The 22,500-nt window shown below is 32.8% G+C and overlaps 1 protein-coding gene across 1 annotated transcript in view; it reads right to left on the reverse strand.

Moving 5' to 3' along the window:
- The window catches only part of LOC144975323 (protein MON2 homolog), a 497,118-nt gene that overhangs the window by 473,376 nt on the left and 1,242 nt on the right, over window positions 1–22,500 (reverse strand). Inside the window, exons 2-14 of the mRNA XM_078919294.1 lie at window positions 22,269–22,414; window positions 21,565–21,628; window positions 20,517–20,644; window positions 19,002–19,133; window positions 18,192–18,324; window positions 16,056–16,156; window positions 14,585–14,710; window positions 13,710–13,904; window positions 11,842–11,966; window positions 10,531–10,658; window positions 8,853–9,006; window positions 7,231–7,406; window positions 5,726–5,813 (exon numbers count right to left, since the gene is read on the reverse strand). Coding sequence (XP_078775420.1) covers window positions 5,726–5,813; window positions 7,231–7,406; window positions 8,853–9,006; window positions 10,531–10,658; window positions 11,842–11,966; window positions 13,710–13,904; window positions 14,585–14,710; window positions 16,056–16,156; window positions 18,192–18,324; window positions 19,002–19,133; window positions 20,517–20,644; window positions 21,565–21,628; window positions 22,269–22,376 — 1,658 coding nt within the window. The 5' untranslated portion in view covers window positions 22,377–22,414. The remainder of the gene's footprint in view (window positions 1–5,725; window positions 5,814–7,230; window positions 7,407–8,852; window positions 9,007–10,530; window positions 10,659–11,841; window positions 11,967–13,709; window positions 13,905–14,584; window positions 14,711–16,055; window positions 16,157–18,191; window positions 18,325–19,001; window positions 19,134–20,516; window positions 20,645–21,564; window positions 21,629–22,268; window positions 22,415–22,500) is intronic.

Genomic DNA, 22,500 nt, shown 5'->3' on the forward strand with positions numbered 1-22,500 from the left:
AATACGAGAAAGAAAATCTGTGAAATATGTCTTACGTAGACAGACAAAACAACGATGATGAAATACTTTAATGGTAATTTTAAGATGATAAAAATCATAATACCTTTTTTCTTAAACTAACACGTCAAATTAAGAAATAAATAATGAGGTCCATTCATTTGTTTCAGATGATCACGATATCAAACTTATTGGAATGTCTTTGTCATTAGAATACTTATTAGTTTCACAAGGATAGAAATCCAAAGATGTTTTGTTTCTACCAAAGACCAATAATAATATATGTTGCTCAGCAAAAATAAAAGAACAAAATTAATCAAAGAATCAACTACCGATTACTTTTGTTTGTTTTGGTTTTTTTTTTGTTCTTTTTTGGTTGTTGTTTGTTTGTTTTTTGTTGTTGTTTGTTTGTTTTGTTTTTTTTTTGGGTTTTTTTTTTCCGATGACTACGATGTTACTAGTGTGCAGCTGTGTGAGTGTGTCTATGTCAATATTGTATTGTTATAAATGTGTAACCAAATGACAAATTGCCACTTTTTTTAGGACAATAAAGATTTATTATTATTATTAAAATATCTAAACGAAACCTCTATATATTATTGTCTTTCAAAACACTTATAACAAATACCATTTGTATTAAGTTACGTGTTAAACTAAGTATAATTTATAGGAAAGAAAATATCTGTGCTTTATACAACATATCACCAGCCGACAACTATGTGCTCTATAATCCAACAGAAAATCAAGTGAAGGGTGACGATAGAATTCATTAGTCTGATGTCATGTCCGCCCAGCAACGAGCAGTTGAGTTCTAATCAAAGAAAATCAGTACGTTTTATTCTTCATGCTGGCTAGAACTTTTTCACATGTCATGTGACCAGAATGTAAACAAGTCAAAGCAGGAGCAGATTTATAATGTTTTTCACCTCTGGATAAATGTTTTTGCGTGTCCGCCATTGATACGATAGTTTAGAACTAGTTATTAAGTTACTATGCGTCATTACGAGGGAAGTGACGTCACGGCTGTTGAACCCGATTAACCAGTAGATTGTTGACCTATCAAAACATGGGATTTATGGCACACTCTCAAACACAAATGTCTGTTTACAAACAAGAGCATGAATGAAGTTAACATTGCTCAGTGATTTGTTATTGGTTATTGACTTCCAGTTGAGTGATTAGTTCTCAATAGATTATCTCAATCAATCAATCTATAAACATTTAAGGTCACGCATAGAGAGCTAGAGGAAGACAAAGAATGACTTATCTAAATAACCTAAGAATGGTCAAATGTGACTTAAAAAGCAACACACGATTTCATGCACACCGCAGAGGATCGTGATTCGTGGAGACAGCTGACCAGCAACGTGCTCAAGAGCACACACCACGATGGATGATGATGATAGTTCTTTTTGTTGGTATGACTAATTATGGGGGTAGATAAGGTGAGTATTCTACTTAAGCCCATATCATTGATAGTAATACATGTGTAGTTTGCTAAATTTAGCATCCACTGCCATTGTTTTCTGAAGAATGACTGTTTGGACTGTCCGAATCAGGTCAAGAGTTTTGGTTCTGTTCTCTTCTACTATGGTTATGCTCTCCTCTACTACAAATTTATTCGGTAAAAAAAGATAAAGTTATTCAACGTATATTTGCCCCTCTGTGATTAGCATTAAATTTAAAGCACATACCATAACAGAAACAGTGATTGTGTAAAACCCATTCTTTGTGGCACACATACGGACACGATTTCTTACATGTGAAACACATACATACACACATACATATACAAATGCACTCACATTAACAGGCACACAAACACACACATACACACAAACACACAATATCTAATAAATGTAAGCTTAATGAATTATATATGACAAAACTAACATAACTAAATAACAAGAAGGAACTAGAATTTAGAAGAAAAAAATTTTTTTTACAAAATATCACAGATAACATTTCATCGTTATTGTGTAATGATTCTGATATGTTGCTGGATATTAATTAATACATCGTAATCTGTAATAGTATTGCTATTAGCAGTGGTGAATGATTGTTTTAGGTTTGTTTTTTGTTTTTTCTCATCCATTCAGTGGCGTTCAACACATATTTAGATCATATTAGTATTAGCACCAAAAAGAGAGAGAAAGGAAATATAATATTCTAAATTTTTCAGTCCTCTATACACAAAATTGGCTAAGAAATCACCAAAGAAAAGAAAAATTTTAACAATGGAAACTAGTTCAAAGAAGTACATTGAAGCAAAATGTCCAATGTGTCTAATGTAAGACAACCTAAAGTTTCACTCTAGTATCAGTAATGGATGCTCAAAGAATGATACACTCAAATGGTAGAAAACAGAAAATATTATGGCACTTAAAAGACAAACGTAAAGAGATGATTTACAAGATGTAAACTGGAAAAATGTACAATTGTTTATGTTTAATTTGAGGAACAAGTAGTCCAAATTAGGTTTCCCCTGGGCAGATCCCACAAACCTAGGCGTGGCACCACAGGCTGTTTTTCACTTCGTACCCTGAAGATACAGAGTTTGAGTTCCCACTTGCGGCGCTGTGTGACCTAAACAAGTCATTTTACCCTAGCCCACTTGCGGTGTTGCACTGCAGCTGATGCCTGACATAGGCAATTCAGTCTTCCATTTTCACTTTACTTCGTACCCTGAAGATACAAAGTTTGAGTTCCCAATTGCTGCACTGTGTGACCTAAACAAGTCAATTCACCCTAGCCCACTTGCGGTGTTGCACTGCAGCTGATGCCTGACATAATTCAAGTCTTCCATTGAAATACACCACAAAGATACAATGCCCCATTGGAATTAATAAGAGGAATCTTATCTTAATGTGGAGAAGGACCCTGAGACAGTGACATGAAGCTCCAGACGTGGGGACAGATGTCAAAGATGGCAATGAACAGTGGAGTAAATAAAGGGAATTTTATCTTTATCTGGTAACACATTGAAGTGACAGTGACATGAAGCTCTAGACGTGGGGACAGATGTCAAAGATGGCAATGAACAATGGAGTAAATAAAGGGAATTTTATCTTTATCTGGTAACACATTGAAGTGACAGTGACATGAAGCTCTAGACGTGGGGACAGATGTCAAAGATGGCAGCGAACAGTGGAGTAAATAAAGGGAATTTTATCTTTATCTGGTAACACATTGAAGTGACAGTGACATGAAGCTCTAGACGTGGGGACAGATGTCAAAGATGGCAATGAACAATGGAGTAAATAAAGGGAATTTTATCTTTATCTGGTAACACATTGAAGTGACAGTGACATGAAGCTCTAGACGTGGGGACAGATGTCAAAGATGGCAATGAACAATGGAGTAAATAAAGGGAATTTTATCTTTATCTGGTAACACATTGAAGTGACAGTGACATGAAGCTCTAGACGTGGGGACAGATGTCAAAGATGGCAGCGAACAGTGAAGTAAATAAAGGGAATTTTAACTTTATCTATAAGGAAAAGGAGAAGGACCCTGGAGTGTGACAATAAGGCCTAGAAGTGGACATGAGGACAGATGCCAAAGAAGGCAGCTGACTGTGATGGTTGGTGATCTACTGTGTCAGCCTTATGCACAACTGAAGCATCAAGAGGATAAGTAAAATAAGTGCCTTTATGTATTCATTAATAATAAAATCCTTATGACGTATATTTCTCATTTACTTGTTGACCTGCAATTTATGAAAACACTCCAAACACTTTACATCTAACAGTAAACAAAGAACATGTTACTTTGAATGACAACACACACACACCTTCATAGTGTTTGTATACTTATTTTTTTATATAGAAATATTACTTTGTCCCAAGGAGTACCTTCAAATTTTAATCTGCACGTCTTGTAGTAACGGGAGGAGGTCAGCAATTTCCAAGACAGAATGCTAGTGCCCCCGTAACGAGGGGTGGAACCCATTTAATATTTAAGCGAGCTGTGTTGTCCATTACAATGCAGACTTCACATTTATTGCACAAGAAATCTTAATGACCACGATAGTGACAACGAATAATATTCTATGTAAAATGATCTGTAGAAATATCTCACATAGTTTAAATTTAGAATGTGTTGTATTTATAAGTGAAAAATTAAAAGTTGTGAACTAAAATATACAGGAAAAGAAATAGGTAATAGTATTAATAATAATGATAATATCGCAATAAAAATAATTCTAAATAATGCACCACAAGCCCAAACTGAGTTAAAAATCAGGTGCATATAAATCACAGCACGAAAACTATGCTTTTGTTATGTAAAATAAAAGGTTGATTTTTTTAAATTGCATCATATTTGTGGAGTATTATAATAGAAAAAAAATTCATAAAATATTGAGAACACGATAATGATAGGAAAATGCTTCTTGAAAGGTCATATGGAGAAAAACGAAAAAGCTTTTTTGTGTGTTCAAACATACCGAAGCAATCCACAGTATTCCTCACAACTTTTGAAACAAAACAAAAAAATAAATAAATAAATAAACAATAGAATGCAAAGGAATCGAGAAACAAAAACAAAAAGTTAAATTTAGAAACGTCAACCTGATATTGAATGTATGAAAGAAAAGAGAATTGTGCCATTAATTATACTGGTGACCAAACTGAAACAATTGTCTTATATCACAGCATTGAGAGTTGCCTTAGTCTAGGCATTAAGGAATAAAAGTGACCTGACCAACAAGCGCCCGATGTTAACAACAATCATTTATGTTGTCCAAGTGTGCAATTTAGGGGATAATTTATGTCATATTGAACATAATGGTAATGATGATGATGAGGAGGAGGAGGATGATATGACAGTAGCAGTAGTAATGGTAGCTGTAGCAGCATCAGTAGTAGTATTTGTAGTAGCAGTAGTAGCAGTAGCATGGAATTTGTAAGACAATGAAAAATCATATCAAACCAAATAATATGATATTACAAATGAAAAGGGACATAGAAATGAAGAGAGATTTTTAAAGGAGAGAGAAAAGAGAAATAATCGATTATTTTATATAGTATAGAAATGAGCAAAAATTTATTACTGTGAAGGCTACGAAAAATAATATCGGCAATATGCTTGCTGACTGGGCGAATCATACCACACATACTGCATTCTGCCTAATACAATCATCTCCTCGATAAAACCAACCCCAATTTAAGACAATTAAAACTCCATACTAAATATTGAAATTTATAGACTAAAACAAGCTTTATAAAAAGAAATAATAAGAAAGTTAAACAAACGTTAAGTTTAAAAAACATATTTTCAAGTTAATGAAATCCATTACCCTCTTCAAACTGACACATTTATTGCTGATCACTAATGTTCTGATTGTTTGTTTCATTCAACTCCTTCTTTTCTTTTCTTTTTTTTTTTTGGGGGGGGGGGGGGGGGGTTGTAGATGCTTTGTTAAATTATTATTTATTCATTTTTGGTATTTATTTGTGGTTTTGTCTCTTTTTAAAAATTTTATTCAATTCTTTTTTTTAATTATTATTCTATCTTTGCCTGTATTATATGAACTTCACATTATATACACGTTTGCATTCAACAAATCTTTAAGTATCAGTATTAGGCAGAGTGCGTTACTCATACGGTGCATAAAAAAAAACAAGACAAGATAGATGATAACATTATGATGTATCAATATGCAGATTATTATATTGAATTATCAATTGTTGACATGCTTCATAATAATGGATAAAAAAAACCTCACCTAGCATCTAGCAAGAGGGACAAAGCCGCCAACATTCCACACCAGGACGAATTAATTAGCTGGACATGGAGCTGGCCATCTTCCTCGGCTATTTTGAAAGAAAACAAACGTATTCTATTTATGATTGTCCGAAATAATTAGGAAAAATAAGACATACCGTCTCATCATATAATAGTATAATATAATAATAATATAAATAATAATAATAATAATAATAATAATAATAATAATAATAATAATAATAATAATAATAATAATAATAATAATAATAATAACAGTAATAATAAATAATAATAATAATAATAATAATAATAATAATAATAATAATAAATAATAATAATAAATAATAATAATAATAATAATAATAATAATAATAATAATAATAATAATAATAACAGTAAGAAGAAGAAGAAGAAGAAGAAGAAGAAGAAGAAGAAGAAGAAGAAGAAGAAGAAGAAGAAGAAGAAGAAGAAGAAGAAGAAGAAGAAGAAGAAGAAGAAGAAGAAGAAGAAGAAGGAAGAAGAAGAAGAAGAAGAAGAAGAAGAAGAAGAAGAAGAAGAAGAAGAAGAAGAAGAAGAAGAAGAAGAAGAAGAAGAAGAAGAAGAAGAAGAAGAAAAATAATAATAAAAATGATATTGGCTCTCAATGTGATTCAGATTTTAAAATGAAATTTTTCAAAAAGAAAGCTATAGTCTATTGGGCACACAATTAAATCATATTAAGTGTAGACATCAGATCCTGTTTCGTTGAAGAAACGAGGGAATGATTTACTCTAGCAATGACTATGAAAAATGTTTTTTTCTCTTTTTGAGGAAAATTTTTGTCTAAAATCAAAGCCCTATCTCCACTGAGTAAAAATATTTTTGAATTTTGAAAATCCATTCATAAATAAACAAGTTATGCAGTTTCAAAGGTGTCATTTATTTGGATGACCCGCAAAGAGGAAAAAAACGCGAAAATATGGGACGCTTTTCCGGCATTTTTTTTTTCGACCTTTGGTTGTATCTTGCGTAATAAGTGGATTAAAAGATTGAAACTTGAAGAGCAAATTAGGATGGTGTTTTGTAAAATACAGGAAAAGTACTCGTCATATTCATATGAAATTTTACAACCAAAAAGAAGAAATGTTCATGTATTACCTTGTCAGCGACAAAACCTCCACGCCCGGTAGTTTTAGAAATATTTTACTCCAAAGAGTAAAAATCTATTTTTAACGCTTTTCTGGTAATCGCACGAGTTTTGTCGCTTGACATAATCTAAAATGACCTTTTTTCTAACTGTGTGCCAACTTTCAGTCATATTCATCAATAAACAGCGTCGTAATTATTTTTTTAAAATAGCATATACGAAACGGCTTCGTCCCATATTTTGACGCGAATTCGGGCACTTCGTAAGCGAAAAAGAGGCCCAAAGATTTGTGCGGGATAGTCATTGCTAATTTACTCTGACTTCACTAAATGTGGAAGTAGAAAGTAACATCAGACTATATTATTTTTAAAACTCACAGGTTTCTGTGACATCCACTTCTTTGCGAGGCCCAGGATCTGGGATGCCACTGTCAGTCTCTCCGATGACAAGAATCTGCACACTCCTGGTGAGTTCTGTCAGACAACGGAAGGCCAAAGATATCCCATGACCATCTGGTACAGCTGGAGGTTCCTGTTTATCCAGCAACTCCAAGCTGCGGAAAAAAAAAAAAAAAAAGAAAAAAAAACTTAATCTGTGACTGATCATTTTTTTCTAGAGCTTTTATATTGTGCAATATCCACTAAATGTTCCCAATGCGCTTTACAAAGGGTCCATGACCAACAGCAACACCTAACATGTAGAACGAGACATGACGCCTGTGAGGCGATATTACAATTTTTCCGACAGAGACAACTCTGTTAACAACCAGGTACTCATTTTACACCTGAGTACGGTGAGAAAATGAAAGTAAAAAGTCTTTTCCAAGTACTCAACTATGCAGTGAGCGAGGCTCGAACCCAGGACCTTCCGATCCGAAAGCAAGTGTCATACCACGAGACCACATAGCTCCTCTAAACATTTTTATGTTGGAATAAACCTGTAGTATATAACGTCATTGATTTCACATTCTAACATTGACCGACATTTGGTCACTTTAATGATGTATAAAATATAAACTAATATTAAACTATATATTTTGTATGAATCTAATAAAATAACTCGTGATTTTAGGATAAATCATGATATTAGCACAGCACATACGAAAGTATGTCAAAACCCTCGATACTATGCACTGTATCAATACTTTTTTACTGATACAATAGTTTTGTGAACCTTGTCGCTTACAATACTATGTGAATTCAACGATAATAATAGAATCTTAAGCTAAAGTTATAAAATTTGAGCTAAGGTAAATGTTTTCATTGAAGAGAGTGAGTTTTGTCTCTTAAACTTTATAAGAAAATAACTTAAATTTCTTATTCCTGATCATTTTGATTTTTAAATTCAATTTTCTTCATCAAAGCGATGTTATGTTATGTTGGGATAATGTAAGTGATTAAAATTGAATTTATTGACACAATGATAAGACTCTGGTTAATATTTTATGCCTTATTAAGTAGAATAGATATACTTCCTTATAGTGAGAAAATGTAAAATTTCCCATTTCTGGTCATTTTTGAGTTGAACTAACTATTTACAGCTGGTTCATTTCATGGGTAACACATGAGACTTTATATGGAACAATATCCACTCAATGTGTTCACAGCACACTGCAAGGGGTCCCCAGGAAAGCAACTAATAAAATCATTACTGTCTTCAGTCGCATATAGAATAGGCCACGCCGAACTTGAGCACTTTATAGAACTAACCCCTTGGAAACAGTGATACCTGCCAGAAATGTCAGGCAACCCCAGAGACTAGTGATCACATCGTCCTCCACCGTCCAGTCACTAAACTTGAAGGTGGCTACGAAACCATCCTTAGGGTGGAGGAAGACTTTAGAAGCTGGGTTGATAAAATACATTTGGAGGTGTAGCCATACGCTACTACTACTACCCCTTCAATTTCAGGCAGAACTGAACAAGGACATGACTTAAATAATTTATGTCAAAATACGATATTGAAAAGAAAAAACTGAGAAAAAAGGGAAGCTACTTACAATCCATATTTGGCCCCTCCATAGGGAATGTTGGTGATAAGAGGCAACCATATCCCCCTGTACATGAAAGCTGGCTGAGGACTGACACCTCCACCAACTGCCATACCCCCAACCATGGCAGGAGGGGTGCCTTGGGTGTCTGGTACTTTTGAACCTGAAAATAAAAACAAATAGCAATATTTTGATACTTCTGTTTCAAGTCTTTATACATGTTGGGGAAACCCGAAACGTTCATTTAATCTGTTTATGTAATTAAATTGAAGCTTACATTCAACTTCACATTATTATTTATTTCTTCGAGCCTTGAGCAGCAACATTTACATATACATGTTGGGGAAAACATAAATAGGAAGCCTCAATATGTGTGGATGGTTGTTGAATGAGAGATTTGGAGTTCTTGAGGGCTGAGGAAGGAGAGAATGGAAGAGACAGACTTGACTGATGCATAGTGGGATCCTTTGATGCTCTCTTTTTTCTTAATTATTTTGGTTGCTAAACCCTTGATCTTTTATTTGACTAACTTATTACAATCCTTTTTTCCTTTCACCGGAATACCTAAAAGTCTTGCAAACTCTTCAGAACAAACTTTTAAAATCTAAAACATGGTTTTTAATTCCCATTGAGAGCTTTTTTGGGAGGTATTAAAATCTGTTATTAAACTGACCATTATAATCATTTTTTTCCTTGCACGGAAATACCTAATAGTCTTATTATCATGATGATGATGATTATTATTATTATTATTATTATTATTATTATTATTATTATTATTATTATTATTATTATTATTATTATTATTATTATTATTATTATAATTATTATTATTATTATTATTATTATTATTATTATTATTATTATTATTATTATTATTATTATTATTATAATTATTATTATTATTATAAATATTATTATTATAATTATTATTATTATCATCATCATCATCATCATCATCATCATCATCATCATCATCATCATCATCATCATCACATCATCATCATCATCATCATCATCATCATCATCATCATTATTATTATTATTATTATTATTATTATTATTATTATTATTATTATTATTATTATTATATTATTATCATCATCATTATTATAATTATTATTATTATCATTATTAATATTATTATTATCATTATTATTATTATTATTATTATTATTATTATTATTATTATTATTATTATTTTATTATTATTATTATTATTGTTATTATTATTATTATTACCATTATTATTATTATTATTATTATTATTATTATTATTATTATTATTATTATTATTATTATTATTAATAATAATTATATTATTATTATTATTATTATTATTATTATTATTATTATTATTATTATTATTAATTATTATTAATACTATTATTATTATTAATATCATCATTATTATTTTATTATTATTATTATTATTATTATTATTATTATTATTATTATTATTATTATTATTATTATTATTATTATTATTATTATTATCATTATTATTATTATTATCATGATTATTATTATTATATTTTTATTATTATTATTATTATTATTATTATTATTATTATTATCATTATTATTATTATAAAAGATGTAACAGGTTTGCAAATATCGATAATAAAATGAGGCTAAAGAAAGAAGTACAAGAAATGCATTATTCACCATTAGTAAAACGACTCACCAGGTTGAGCAGCAGGACCTCCAGGGGGGTTCATGAACTGTGACTGTATGAAGGCGCCTAGAGCATTGACCATGTCCCGGAAAATCTTGGTGGAGTGAGGCTTCATGTCATAACATTGGCAAAAACTTCTGTAATGTTAAAATGTACATAACCTAAATAGCTAAATCACTTTTATAACATTGGCAAAAACTTCTGTAATGTTAAAATGTACATAACCTAAATAGCTAAATCACTTTTATAACATTGGCAAAAACTTCTGTAATGTTAAAATGTACATAACCTAAATAGTTAAATCACTTTTATAACATTGGCAAAAACTTCTGTAATGTTAAAATGTACATAACCTAAATAGCTAAATCACTTTTATAACATAGGCAAAAACTTCTGTAATGTTAAAATGGACATTACCTTAATAGCTAAATCACTTATATAACATTGGCAAAAACTTCTGTAATGTTAAAATGTATATAACCTAAATACCTAAATCACTTTTATAACATTGGTAAAAACTCCCGTAATGTTAAAATGTACATAACCTTAATACCTAAATCATTTTTATATAACATTGGCAAAAAATTCTGTAATGTTAACATGTACACAGTCTTAATAGCTAAATAATGTTTAAATTCATTCCTGATTACTAGCTCAGTCCTTACGGCAATTTCAAACATGTAATAAAAAGTAAATATGATTGATGGCAATATTAATACACAAATAATTCATTTAACACCTATATCACTCAATTTTAGGAGCATCTCAAGAAATCTGGTTCAATTTTAAACACATATCAGATGTTGGTCCCACAGAATTCACTTCATATTGAATCAATTTAACACCTGACCATCTACTGATTTGGTAATTAGATCAAATTGAGATTTGGCAGATAATAATTTTTCCATAACCATAAAGGTCCTGGGTGCTTGAATTCCTTTTGCCTTACTTCAAGTTATATCGTTCAGAATTTTTAAATAAAAGCCTTGATAGTTTCCATCAATTTTCTATAGTCTTTGACTCCATGCTGGTTCTTTGTCAAAATTGTCATCCAACTTCAGCTTTTTAAATTTCAGCCATTCTTTGCAAAGTTGTTTTTACTCCTCTCTCCATCCTGTTATCTGGAGAAGATCACCCTAGTGCTTCTACAGTTATTATTTACCTCTCTCTCTCCTCAAGATATGCGAATCCTTTTCCATCTCTTTCCTTTCACAGCTGGCCACAAGCACAAGCTACCTTTTAAATTTCCCGCTAATTCAGCTTAATACTTTTATTATGAAACACTTTGACATCTCATATATAAACTCTAATATGCCTTACTTGACCAGTTCTATCTGTACAGACAGTCGATGCATGACTTCAAGGGACAAACATCGTTGCCACAGAGGCTTCTCTGGTTCCAGGAACTTGACTAGCAGGGACAGAAATATCTCACACTCGGTTGTCTGGTATGGGTCACAAGAGAAAAAGAAAAATATTTTATGATTATTGCCCTGAAACAACATTCTGTCGGAGTGTTTTATATGTTAATAATTGAGTTTATAGATAGAATGAGGTTGACATCACTTGGGTCTTTGTTATTGTTTTTTGCCATTCACGTTTATGAGTAATTCTCACTTAGCTGCATTATCCAGACTATAAAAGTTCATGGTTACACAGAGTTTAGTGAGTTGGTCCGTTATACTTCCACATGGCAATGTTTTGAGCGTCTTAGCCAAGTGCATATTATCTATAGAAAAATAGATGACACTAGGATTAAATTTGTCCCCTTTAGACAGGATAATGAATGTTGTTTCTTGAAGTGTGATGATTTGAAAAGTCATATTTCTGATTAGTTTTTACTTTAAATGCAGTTTTCAATCCAACAGAATACCAGATTCAAGCAATATGGATCACAATTTTTCAATTAAGAATGCCATAGTGATTAAGAGCCAGATATCAGATTTCTTTTCTCCTCTTCTTCTTCACATCAAATAACTATTTCAGCCACGCTAAGTACTATCGTCAATATACATATTTTTTTTAAAAAGAAAAGAAAAGAAAAGGAAAAGTGGGTGGTACTTTCTTATAGTCTGTAGTCAACATATACATATTGGCAGGTCTGACAACCCAATTCATTATGGTCTCATTGTTGTAATGGAAATAATATAAAACCAACGAAAGATATTGTCCATTGCAACACTGTTTAATCAAGCTCATAATTGCCATTGATTATCAGACCTGCAAAAATGTGTTCGTAGTCTGAAGTACATCTAAACATGTCTCAATATTGCTCAGAAGCTTGATACCAGTATATAAGTTGTACCATAAACGGGATGTATTTGGGGAAAATTAGGTAAGATAACTGTCAATATTAGATGGAGGAAAATAAATGTTTGATACCCCGACTGTCTGGTTTACATTTTACTTCTTGATATTTTTTTCTGCTGATAATTCTATAAAATCATGTAATCATTTGTACAGTTGTCATTTTAGCCCTTACCCGTACTTCAGGATGTCAAAACTATCCCAATTGTCTGATATCTACATCTGTTTTACCACTTATAAACCAATAAATCATTTTTAATTAAGGCATAGGTAATATTAATTCTTTTTTTAAATATAGACTTTAAAAACTAGATGTGTCTGAGCTGCAATTAATGGCTCATTTTATATCTGCACATAATTTTTGTTTTGAAAGTGCAAATTTTTATTTTTATTCATTGCAAAAAGAATTCTTCTCCTTTGTCACATCTCTAAGTCAACACCACCAGACCATAACGATTGGTTGACTTCAAGAAAAGTTAATTTTATATCTATTATCAATGTAACACATTTAGATAAAGAACAGAAAATTTGGGACTAACAAGAGGTGTTAATTTAACTCTCTCCTTACTAACTATTTTTAAAATTTCCCCCGAAAATTCTCTCCCATCCAACACAAAAAATAGACTTTCTTACTCAAACAACAAAGTATCAATGAGCTTACAACAGTGTTTAGTATTTATAGCTGTAATCAAAGCATTACTTTTAATTTTGTGATGTATAAGAGAAATCAGAATGAGAACATTGTTGGTTGTATCGAAACGAATATGACGATTTTCTTATAGTTGGTAAGGAGAGGTTTAAGTATGAGTTGACTTTAAGAGTGTCGACTTTATGCGAACTCTACTGCTTGTATATACTAAGAGCGAATATGACAATCTCACCAGCAATGAATAGTATGTTTTAATCAAGATGGCTACAATTCTCAGCAGACGCATGACGATGGGGAAGAAGGGCTTTTCCACAGGAGCCGGTGATGGGGCCGGTGGGAGACCCTGACGGTACTTGAGGCTGGGAGAAAACAGCTTGATGACCAGTGGGCACACGCGCTCTTTCAGCATGAAACTGAATTCTTGGTGCTGGGATTTTGGGAAGAAAAACAAAACATTTATGATGATGATAATGATGATGTTGATGATGATGATGATGATGATGATGATGATGATGATGATGATGATGATGATGACAATGATGATGATGATGATGATCATGACGATAATGATGATGATGATGATGATAACCATGATGATGATGATAATAATAATAATAATAATAATAATAATAATAATAATAATAATAATAATAATAATAATAATAATCATAATAATAATGATAATAATAATAATAATAATAATAATAATAATAATAATAATAATAATAATAATAATAATAATAATAATAATAATAATAATAATAATAATAATAATAATAATCAAATTTTTAAATAGCGAATTAAAAGGACTCAAAGCACTTCACAAGAGGTCCAAACCCAGCAGCAACATTTAACATGCAAGATGAGACATCACACCTGTAACAAAAGTCTTTTTTTTTTAAAGAGACAACCCCGACAAGCTAGCTAAGTACTCATTCTACACCTGAGTGTGTTAACAGAATGTGACACAAAAAAAAAGGATTCAAGGATTCAACTGCATGCCACTCAGAGCATGACTCAAAACACTGCTCTGTAGAAGAGTCTCTCATACCATTAGACCAGTGATTTAACATCAGACAATTCATTTGATTATTCATCATCGCTTACCTTGGAGAAGACGCTGGAATAACTTATCAACACAGACTCCAGCAACTCTAAGCCAAAAGTGCGAGTCATCTCAGTCATTCCCGTCAGCCAAAACGGCTGGTCTGCATTCACTAGTTGGCACAAGTCCTGAGAATGGAAGTAAGAGTATTGAAAGGGTGAAGGTTAGTAAAAACCAAAAAAAAAAAAAAAAAAGAAGTAGCCCTTGTTTAGTTTGTTTTTAGGGGTATTACGGCGCTTGCAACACATTAATGTCATATCAGCGCCAGTAAAAAGGGAGAAAATGGAACAGTCAAAAGTTCTAGAATGACAAAGCACTCAAGAAAAGGTAAGACAAAGGGGAATTGGTTCATATAGGAAACAGGTGTAGATTCCAAAAGCACACTATCAAAGTACTTAGTTTGAGATCATCTAAAGTCTCATCTAGACACGAGCAAAGGTCCCCACTCAGAGGAATACACTCAAATATTTACAAATCATATATAATACATGTAAACAAAAATAATACAGTGCATAACAAGTAGCCCTTCAGAGCCATATGGCCCATGGAGCTGGAGTTTATCCCATTTTTCTATAGCGTGAAACGGACAATAGCAATTGCTTGCTATCCTTTGGATAGGATGCTAGTCTATCGCAAGGTACTTTCAGCAAAATCTAACAGACTCACTACCCATTCACTGCTGGGTGGACAGGGCGGGGGGGGGGGGGGGGGGGGCAGAAAATAATCTTGACTACACCAGGGATAGATCACGATCCCTTTGCATGTGAAGTGAGTGGTCTACCAACTGAGCTATCGGAACCCCGATATAAGCAAAAAAGCATGATATAAAATAAGATTCTTCAACTCCTGTGTTGGAAATTTTGAACGAGTTCCCAGTGCCACTACAGTAAATGTAGCAAACTCATCAGCCTATAAAAATCTTATTGTTAAATCAGTCGTTGTTATCACTCAGTTCTTGCTATCAACATCACCAATAAGTAAAAAGTCCTTCAAACGTCCTTCAAACCAATTTCAGCAGAGTTTTCTTGGAATTTAAAGACAAATTGTTTTGATTTGTTTAGATTTCTTTTGTTTTGTTTTGCTGTTTTATTTTATTTTCTTTTTTTTTTTTTTGTGTTGTTTTGTTTTATTTAGTTTTGTTCAGATTTCTTTTGTTTTGTTTTGCTGTTTTATTTTCTTTTCTTTTTTTTTTGTGTTGTTTTGTTTTATTTAGTTTTGTTCAGATTTCTTTTGTTTTGTTTTGCTGTTTTCTTTTTCTTTTCTTTTCTTTTTTTTTATGTTGTTTTGTTTTATTTAGTTTTGTTTTGTTTTTACTTTTTTGTTTATTTTTTTCCAGACTCACATAATTTATCAATTATAAGCGACTGATAGGGGAGAAATCAAATAAGACAAAATCATGTAAAAGTCAACTAAAATAAATCAATTTATAGTCCCATATTTTTCCACTTAATGTGAACGATTGGATTCACCTACCTGGAAAAGCAAGTAAGCATCTCCAGCACAAGGGCGTAAAGATTTGGGTGGTGTTCTGCTGCCAGCCTTCAACTCTTCTAGGTCCACCTCTTCTTTGGGTTCTGTTGAATTGATGAGTTGGGGGGGGGGGGGGGGGGGGTAAAAAATTGTAATAAAAATGCACATTTTAGAAATGCGAAAATTAAGAGCAGACTATAACAGCATTTGCGCGGCTATGTGGTCTTGTGGTATGACACTCGCTTTCAGATCGGAAGGTCCTGGGTTCAAGCCTCACTCGGCGCATAGTTGAGTCCTTGGAAAAGAATCTTTACTCACATTCTCTCACCATACTCAGGTGTAAAATGAGTACCTGGCCGTTTGCAGCGTTGTCTCTGTCCGAAAAAATTGTTACATCGCCTAACAGGCATCATGTCCCATCCTAAATGTTAAATGTCGCTGTTGACCAGGGACCCCTTGTAAAGCTCTTTGAGCACATTTAGTGGATATTGCGCTATATAAAAAGCTCAATAACAGTATTCTTGAAAGAAGCAAAATGGGTTTACACACTGCTGCAGAAGAGAGAACAGCCTGGAGAAGATTTGTTCATGCCCTATTTTCTACAAGTAGAGATGAGAATAAGTAAGCTCACAGCTTTAAGGATTCATCTTGGATAATTGAGACACTGGTAAATATTATGCACCATAAAGGAAGAGTTAAATATATATATATAATTGTCAACAACAAATTGAGCAAGACCTTAACTCTCTCGAGTTCATATGCATGGAAAATCAAACAAATTTGTTCAATTTTCAATGAGGGTGAACTCAAAAGAGAATTAAGAATTATCATTGATAGTCAAAATATATCGGGTTTCGTGAGGAGAAGAAGAACAACATTTTTGAACTCTTATATTTTATTACAAAGGATAATAGGGACTAGAGCTGTAACAGGACACCGACAAAGCTGGGTATTGCATTGCCTTTGCTGCAAAATGAGACATCAAGTATTGAATCGAACTGTACTGCTTTCAAGCCAATTCACCTCCAATAGTAAACAACAAAATAAAGCCTATAGGCCTGTTAACATTGAAAATGCTTGCTTTGCCTAAAGTTTAAAACAATTAAATGTGAGCAATACTCCAACTATCATATTAGCCATTCATATATAACACGTAATACTCATCGGACACCTATTTATGACACTGTGCAGTTTCTTGTGTTTTGCTTTGCATCAATCACTCACCTATTGATGTTTCGTATCTATGAGTCTGCTGGGTTTAAAGGAACATGTATCTTTTAGCATTAGAGACAACCACTACCCGATGTCTTGCTTTTAATTGAATGAGAGAGAAACAAATTTATAAACTGAGCATGAAGTTTCGTTTTACCATGAGATTGGAGGGATAAGGGATGGAGGGAGGGGGCATGGGGGAAAATTAAAGAAATGATGAGTCGAATGATGACGTAGTACATAGGAGTGTCACAAAGAGTGCTGCACGATACTTGCTGTGCAGGTGCTTCAACACCTTAACAGCGACGCTGATTTTTGTTTTTGGGAAATAGTTTTCTTTCATCAATACTATTCTTAATGGATAAAAAAAAAAAAAACCTTTCTACCAAGACAGCAGTAACAGTATCACGACTAAAACTTCAATTTCCTATGATCGCATGCCATTACTTGCCATTTGATGAAAACGGTAGGATTTGTTGTTGAGTCAAAGTAAGATTAAATTCTGCCTTTAAAGAGTTACATCATTTCTGGTTTGTCCTTTTTAAAAAAAAATTATTCTTTTCTTTTTTCTACTTCTTTTTTTTAAACTGAGTATAGCTGTTTCACTTTACATGATTGGCAAGTGGTTTAATGCACACACAAAACAAGATAGCTAGGTTTCATTGCTTTGTTTCATGTTGCAAACCAAATCGAGCGGCTCCATACTCAAAAGGTATGCACAAAAAATGCCGCTGCTCGCAAACAAATTCCCACCTTAGCTCTAGGTCACTGAATGAAATAGCTATTGATTACCACAGGCGAATGAAACGATGATGATGCAAAAAATATCAATTGTTGAACATGAAATATAATACAGAGTGATAATAAGTGAACAGCATTGTATTTCATTATCAGAAATAATATAAATTAACGACTGTGGGCACCAACCATTAGTGGGTAGCTTATCCTCAGCAACAACACGGTCAAAGATAGCAGACACCAACTGTTTGATGCCTGCAGCCGCGGCATTAGTTGTGGTGGTATCCTTCGTGAAGTGGAGACGGAAACACAGAACAAGTGCCTGAAGATCAAGATTGGAAAAAACAAAATGAGAATTAAACTTTGCAGAATGATATCAAATCGTTTTGGTTACAGATACAGATAAATCACAACAAAAAGACTGAAAATTCTCCTCTCATTTGAAATGAACACTGTCATGTTGCTTCTTCTTATTTAAATGAAAAATACAATCTTATGAATGATTTGGTGAGTGTACATAGACTTGATTTCTATTAACTACCTTCAAGTGCACTTCCATCAACAAAAGCTGAGTAAGTCAGTTGGGAAAATAGTTAAAATGAACGTGCGGCTATGTGGTCTAGTGGTATGACACTCGCTTTCGGATCGGAAGTTCCTGGGTTCGAGCCTCGTACGCGGCGCATAGTTGAGTCCTTGGAAAAGGCTCTTTACTCACATTCTCTCACCGTGCTCAGGTGTAAAATGAGTACCTGGCCGTTAACAGCGTTGTCTTTGTCCGAAAAATTGTAATACCGCCTGTTAGGCGGTATGTCCCGTCCTACATGTTAAATGTTTCTGTTGACCAGGGACACCTTGTAAAGCGCTTTGAGCTCATTATAAACATATGGCTTCTGTAGTTTAAGCAGTAATGTATCCACTTTAGTACAGTTTTTTTGTTTTTTTTATATCGGGGTCCGGATAGCTCAGTTGTTAGAGCATTATTGTAGATTGATACCCTACCTTGGCCAATGATTGGTGTTGTACCACAGAATTGATGGTCATCAGTAGTATAGCAGTCTGTAATACTTTCAGCTCCTCTAGACCAGACTCCATCAGGGTCCAAAGCATATTGATGATGCTGTCTGCAGCAGCCTATAAAATACAATAAGTGATAAATTAAGGATCAGACATTAGTGTGAGTTTAAAATCTGTTAAAAATAATCTTTAACTTGGTATTTTGCCCCAGAACTAGAGTGAAGCCGGCAGATGAAGATGATGATGATATGTTTTGATCTGTTGACAAGATTGGTGGATGGATTGGTGATTGGAATTTTATTTGCCTTATTTCGTTACCTTTATTTGGTCAAACAATAAAATCATTTCTATGGAATACAACACAACTCGTTATTGACTATATATAATTTTCTACAAAATCTGAAAAAGTGTGTATGAAACAGTGCCAGAGAATGCAGAAAGAAAAAGAAAAGAAAACGAAAACATCTTTTAAAAATCAGCCTGCCTCTACTGCAAGTAAAAAATGGTCCTTCAGAGTCATTGGGCCCATGGAGCTGGAGCTTATCCCGGTATCCATAGCGTGAAATGGGCAATAGCAATTGCTTGCTTCCCTTTGGATAGGATGCTAATCTACTGCAAAGTACTTTCCACTAGATCTTACAGACAAAACTACCCAATCACAGCTGGGTGGACAGTGGGGTCAGAAAAAAATCTCGACTTAACTCTGGATCAATCTTGGTCCTTTTGTGTGTGAAGCAAATGCTCTACCAACACTGCCAGTAAAGGCAGGCTAAAATTTTGGTGGTTATTTACCGTTAATTTTTTTTTTTCTGCTTTGTCAGGCACATCAAACTTTTCGAGATATTTATCTTACAAAATACCAGTCATATTTGTGACTCACTGTCTCCATTCAGTATTTTGTCATGGGAGACCAGATTCCGTAAATTTGAATATAGAATGAAAACGGTAATAATCATATTATTGGTCATTAGAGTAATTTAAGGAACGACATTCCTTGATTTCAAAGGGGTGAATTCAATTAAATAAAATTTCATAATTTAGACTTTAAATTCAATTTTTAGAATCTCGAACAGCCTCTCTTATTACCTTATTGAGAAGGTGTGTAATATTTCAAAATGATTTCAATCATATTCTTTTTTAATTAAACATCAACAATTATGGTCTCCAAACTTTAGTAAAATCTATTATTCATCACATAATTAATTGTTCATTTAAAAAATATAAATGAATAAATGAAACTAGCGTTTGGAGGAAAACTAAACAATGGTAATGTTCAGAAGAAAAAAAAAACAAAAACAAACAAAAAACGCAGCGTTTTAAAACTATATGCATTTTAGTTCTTGTTTGTTACTTTGCTTGGTTTTTAGAGTTAAAATGCAATTCAATTTCAGTTATTGCTTGGTTTTTAGGGTTAAAATGCAATTCAATTTCAGTTATTACACAAACTACTCTAAAATGGCCATTTTGGGAATTAACTGTTTTCTCCTTAGAGTTACTCACAGTGGATATGGCCTCATTAGATACGAGTTTCTGTATGGCGACCAAGCATAGGGGCAATAACTTGGGGTTCTTCGTGTTACATCCGAGAATGAATGGATGTACAAGATCTGCACTTGCTGGAATCAGACCTGAATTAGAGTTTAAGGTTATGAATATGAATTAGTATCTTGTAAAACTGATATAAAGGATTGAACAGAGTCAGAAGGTTAAAACTAATCCAGATTTCGCTGGATTCTAGCATGCCAAATTCCAAAACGCTCTGCTAAACAGTATCGCAAGGTCCGGGGTTCGAGCCTTGCTTGGCACATAGATGAGTACATGGAAAAGGCTCTTTACTCACATTCTCTCACCGTACTCAAGCGTAAAATGGGAACCTGGTCATTAACAGCATTCTCTCTGTCTAAATATATTGTAATATCACATAACAGGCATCATGTCTTGTTCTATATGTTACGTGTTACTGTTGTTCAGGTACCGTTTTGTATAGCGATTTGAGTACATTAAGTGGATATTGCGCTATATAAAAGCTCACTTCTTTTAAAGCACATTTTTTAAATGTTAGAGATAGCGAATAAAAACAAACTCAGCTAATCAAAGTATATAAATATCTTTTTACAAGAAAACACACATTTTTCTTTTAAATATTAGAGGTGACAGATGAAAGTCAATTCAACTAATAAAAGTATTTTGCTATATTAGAAGATGAAAAGTTAATATTGAGGGAAAAGCGCAAATATCATGAACAAATCTTACATTCATCATAAGAAAGATTGGAATATCATATAATGAGATTGAAAAAGCCTTTCATGAAAATTGTCTTGATGAGAATGTCATCAATCAAATCTTATTCCTATCTTGTTTATCTAAGGCGAACTGTTTTGATTTTTTTTTTCATTTTGATTTTTGCTCCAAATAGTAAAATGTAGATTTGAAAAAAATTATGAAAGTTGTTTGAGAATCACTTTCCCTTGATATATGAACCAATTTCTGAAAGAGGATAAACAAATACCACACGAGTAAGAATTGAGAAAAAAAATAAAAATTCTACCTGCAACAATGTCTTTCTCCCTGGCAGATATAGTTCTCAACTTCAACTGGACTGTTTCAGCACTCTGTAATAGAAAGTAAAACCATAAAAAAATCCAATTTGTACATTTGAGTCTCTGGTCACTAATTAATAACAAGCACCAACAATGTATAACATTGCATTTATCCTTTACTACCTGTTTGATTTTTCAAACAAAGTATACGAAAAAGGTCAAGGTCTAGGATAAAACATGATATAACACCTATCCAAATGTAACACAGCCTCTATTTAGTCTATAAAAAGTAATTCTCTGTCAGCGTTAACTTAAGCTCGCCTGTCAAACCATTTCTGGATGGACAGAGGTCCCAGCCGGCATGAATACAGACAATATAAAGATTTTGAATCAAGATAGTTTGCTTATGAGTAAAATATTCCACCAAATGATCCCAGCATTCAGTCTATCAAAGTGTTGTTTTGCTTATTTTTTTTTTTTTTGCTGATTATTTTGTTTTAATTAAAATAGGCCGTGATGAAAGAATGTAGGCTTGACAAAATTATCATTTACATAATTCTAGGCAAAGTTTTTTTTATACAGAGATTTAACACCGAAGTATCTGGTATAAAGATTCCATACTTGGTGGTAGTAATAATTAGAGAGACATTTTATCAGCCAATGTTTTATTTACATGGTATTTAATTACAAACAATTACAGGAAAAAACTCACCTCTTTTACTTCAGGGTTTTTCCGCTTACATTCAGCAGAAAGCGTCCGAAGGTCATTTTGAAGGGAATCGACCAGTTTCTTGATAAGATTTGGATGAGCTTGAGCCATGGTGTCATCTAAAGCAATCACTTTTCACTTCCTTTTACCTGATAGTATATTATGAGATAAGATATTGTGAAACGTGAAATTGCAAATTAAACCTAAACTATCCCGCAAAATTACTGAACAATAG

The sequence above is a fragment of the Berghia stephanieae genome, chromosome 6 (genome assembly GCF_034508935.2).
Source record: "Berghia stephanieae isolate SIO BIC M18660-M18661 chromosome 6, UCSD_Bste_1.3, whole genome shotgun sequence".
NCBI classification, from domain to species: domain Eukaryota; kingdom Metazoa; phylum Mollusca; class Gastropoda; order Nudibranchia; family Aeolidiidae; genus Berghia; species Berghia stephanieae.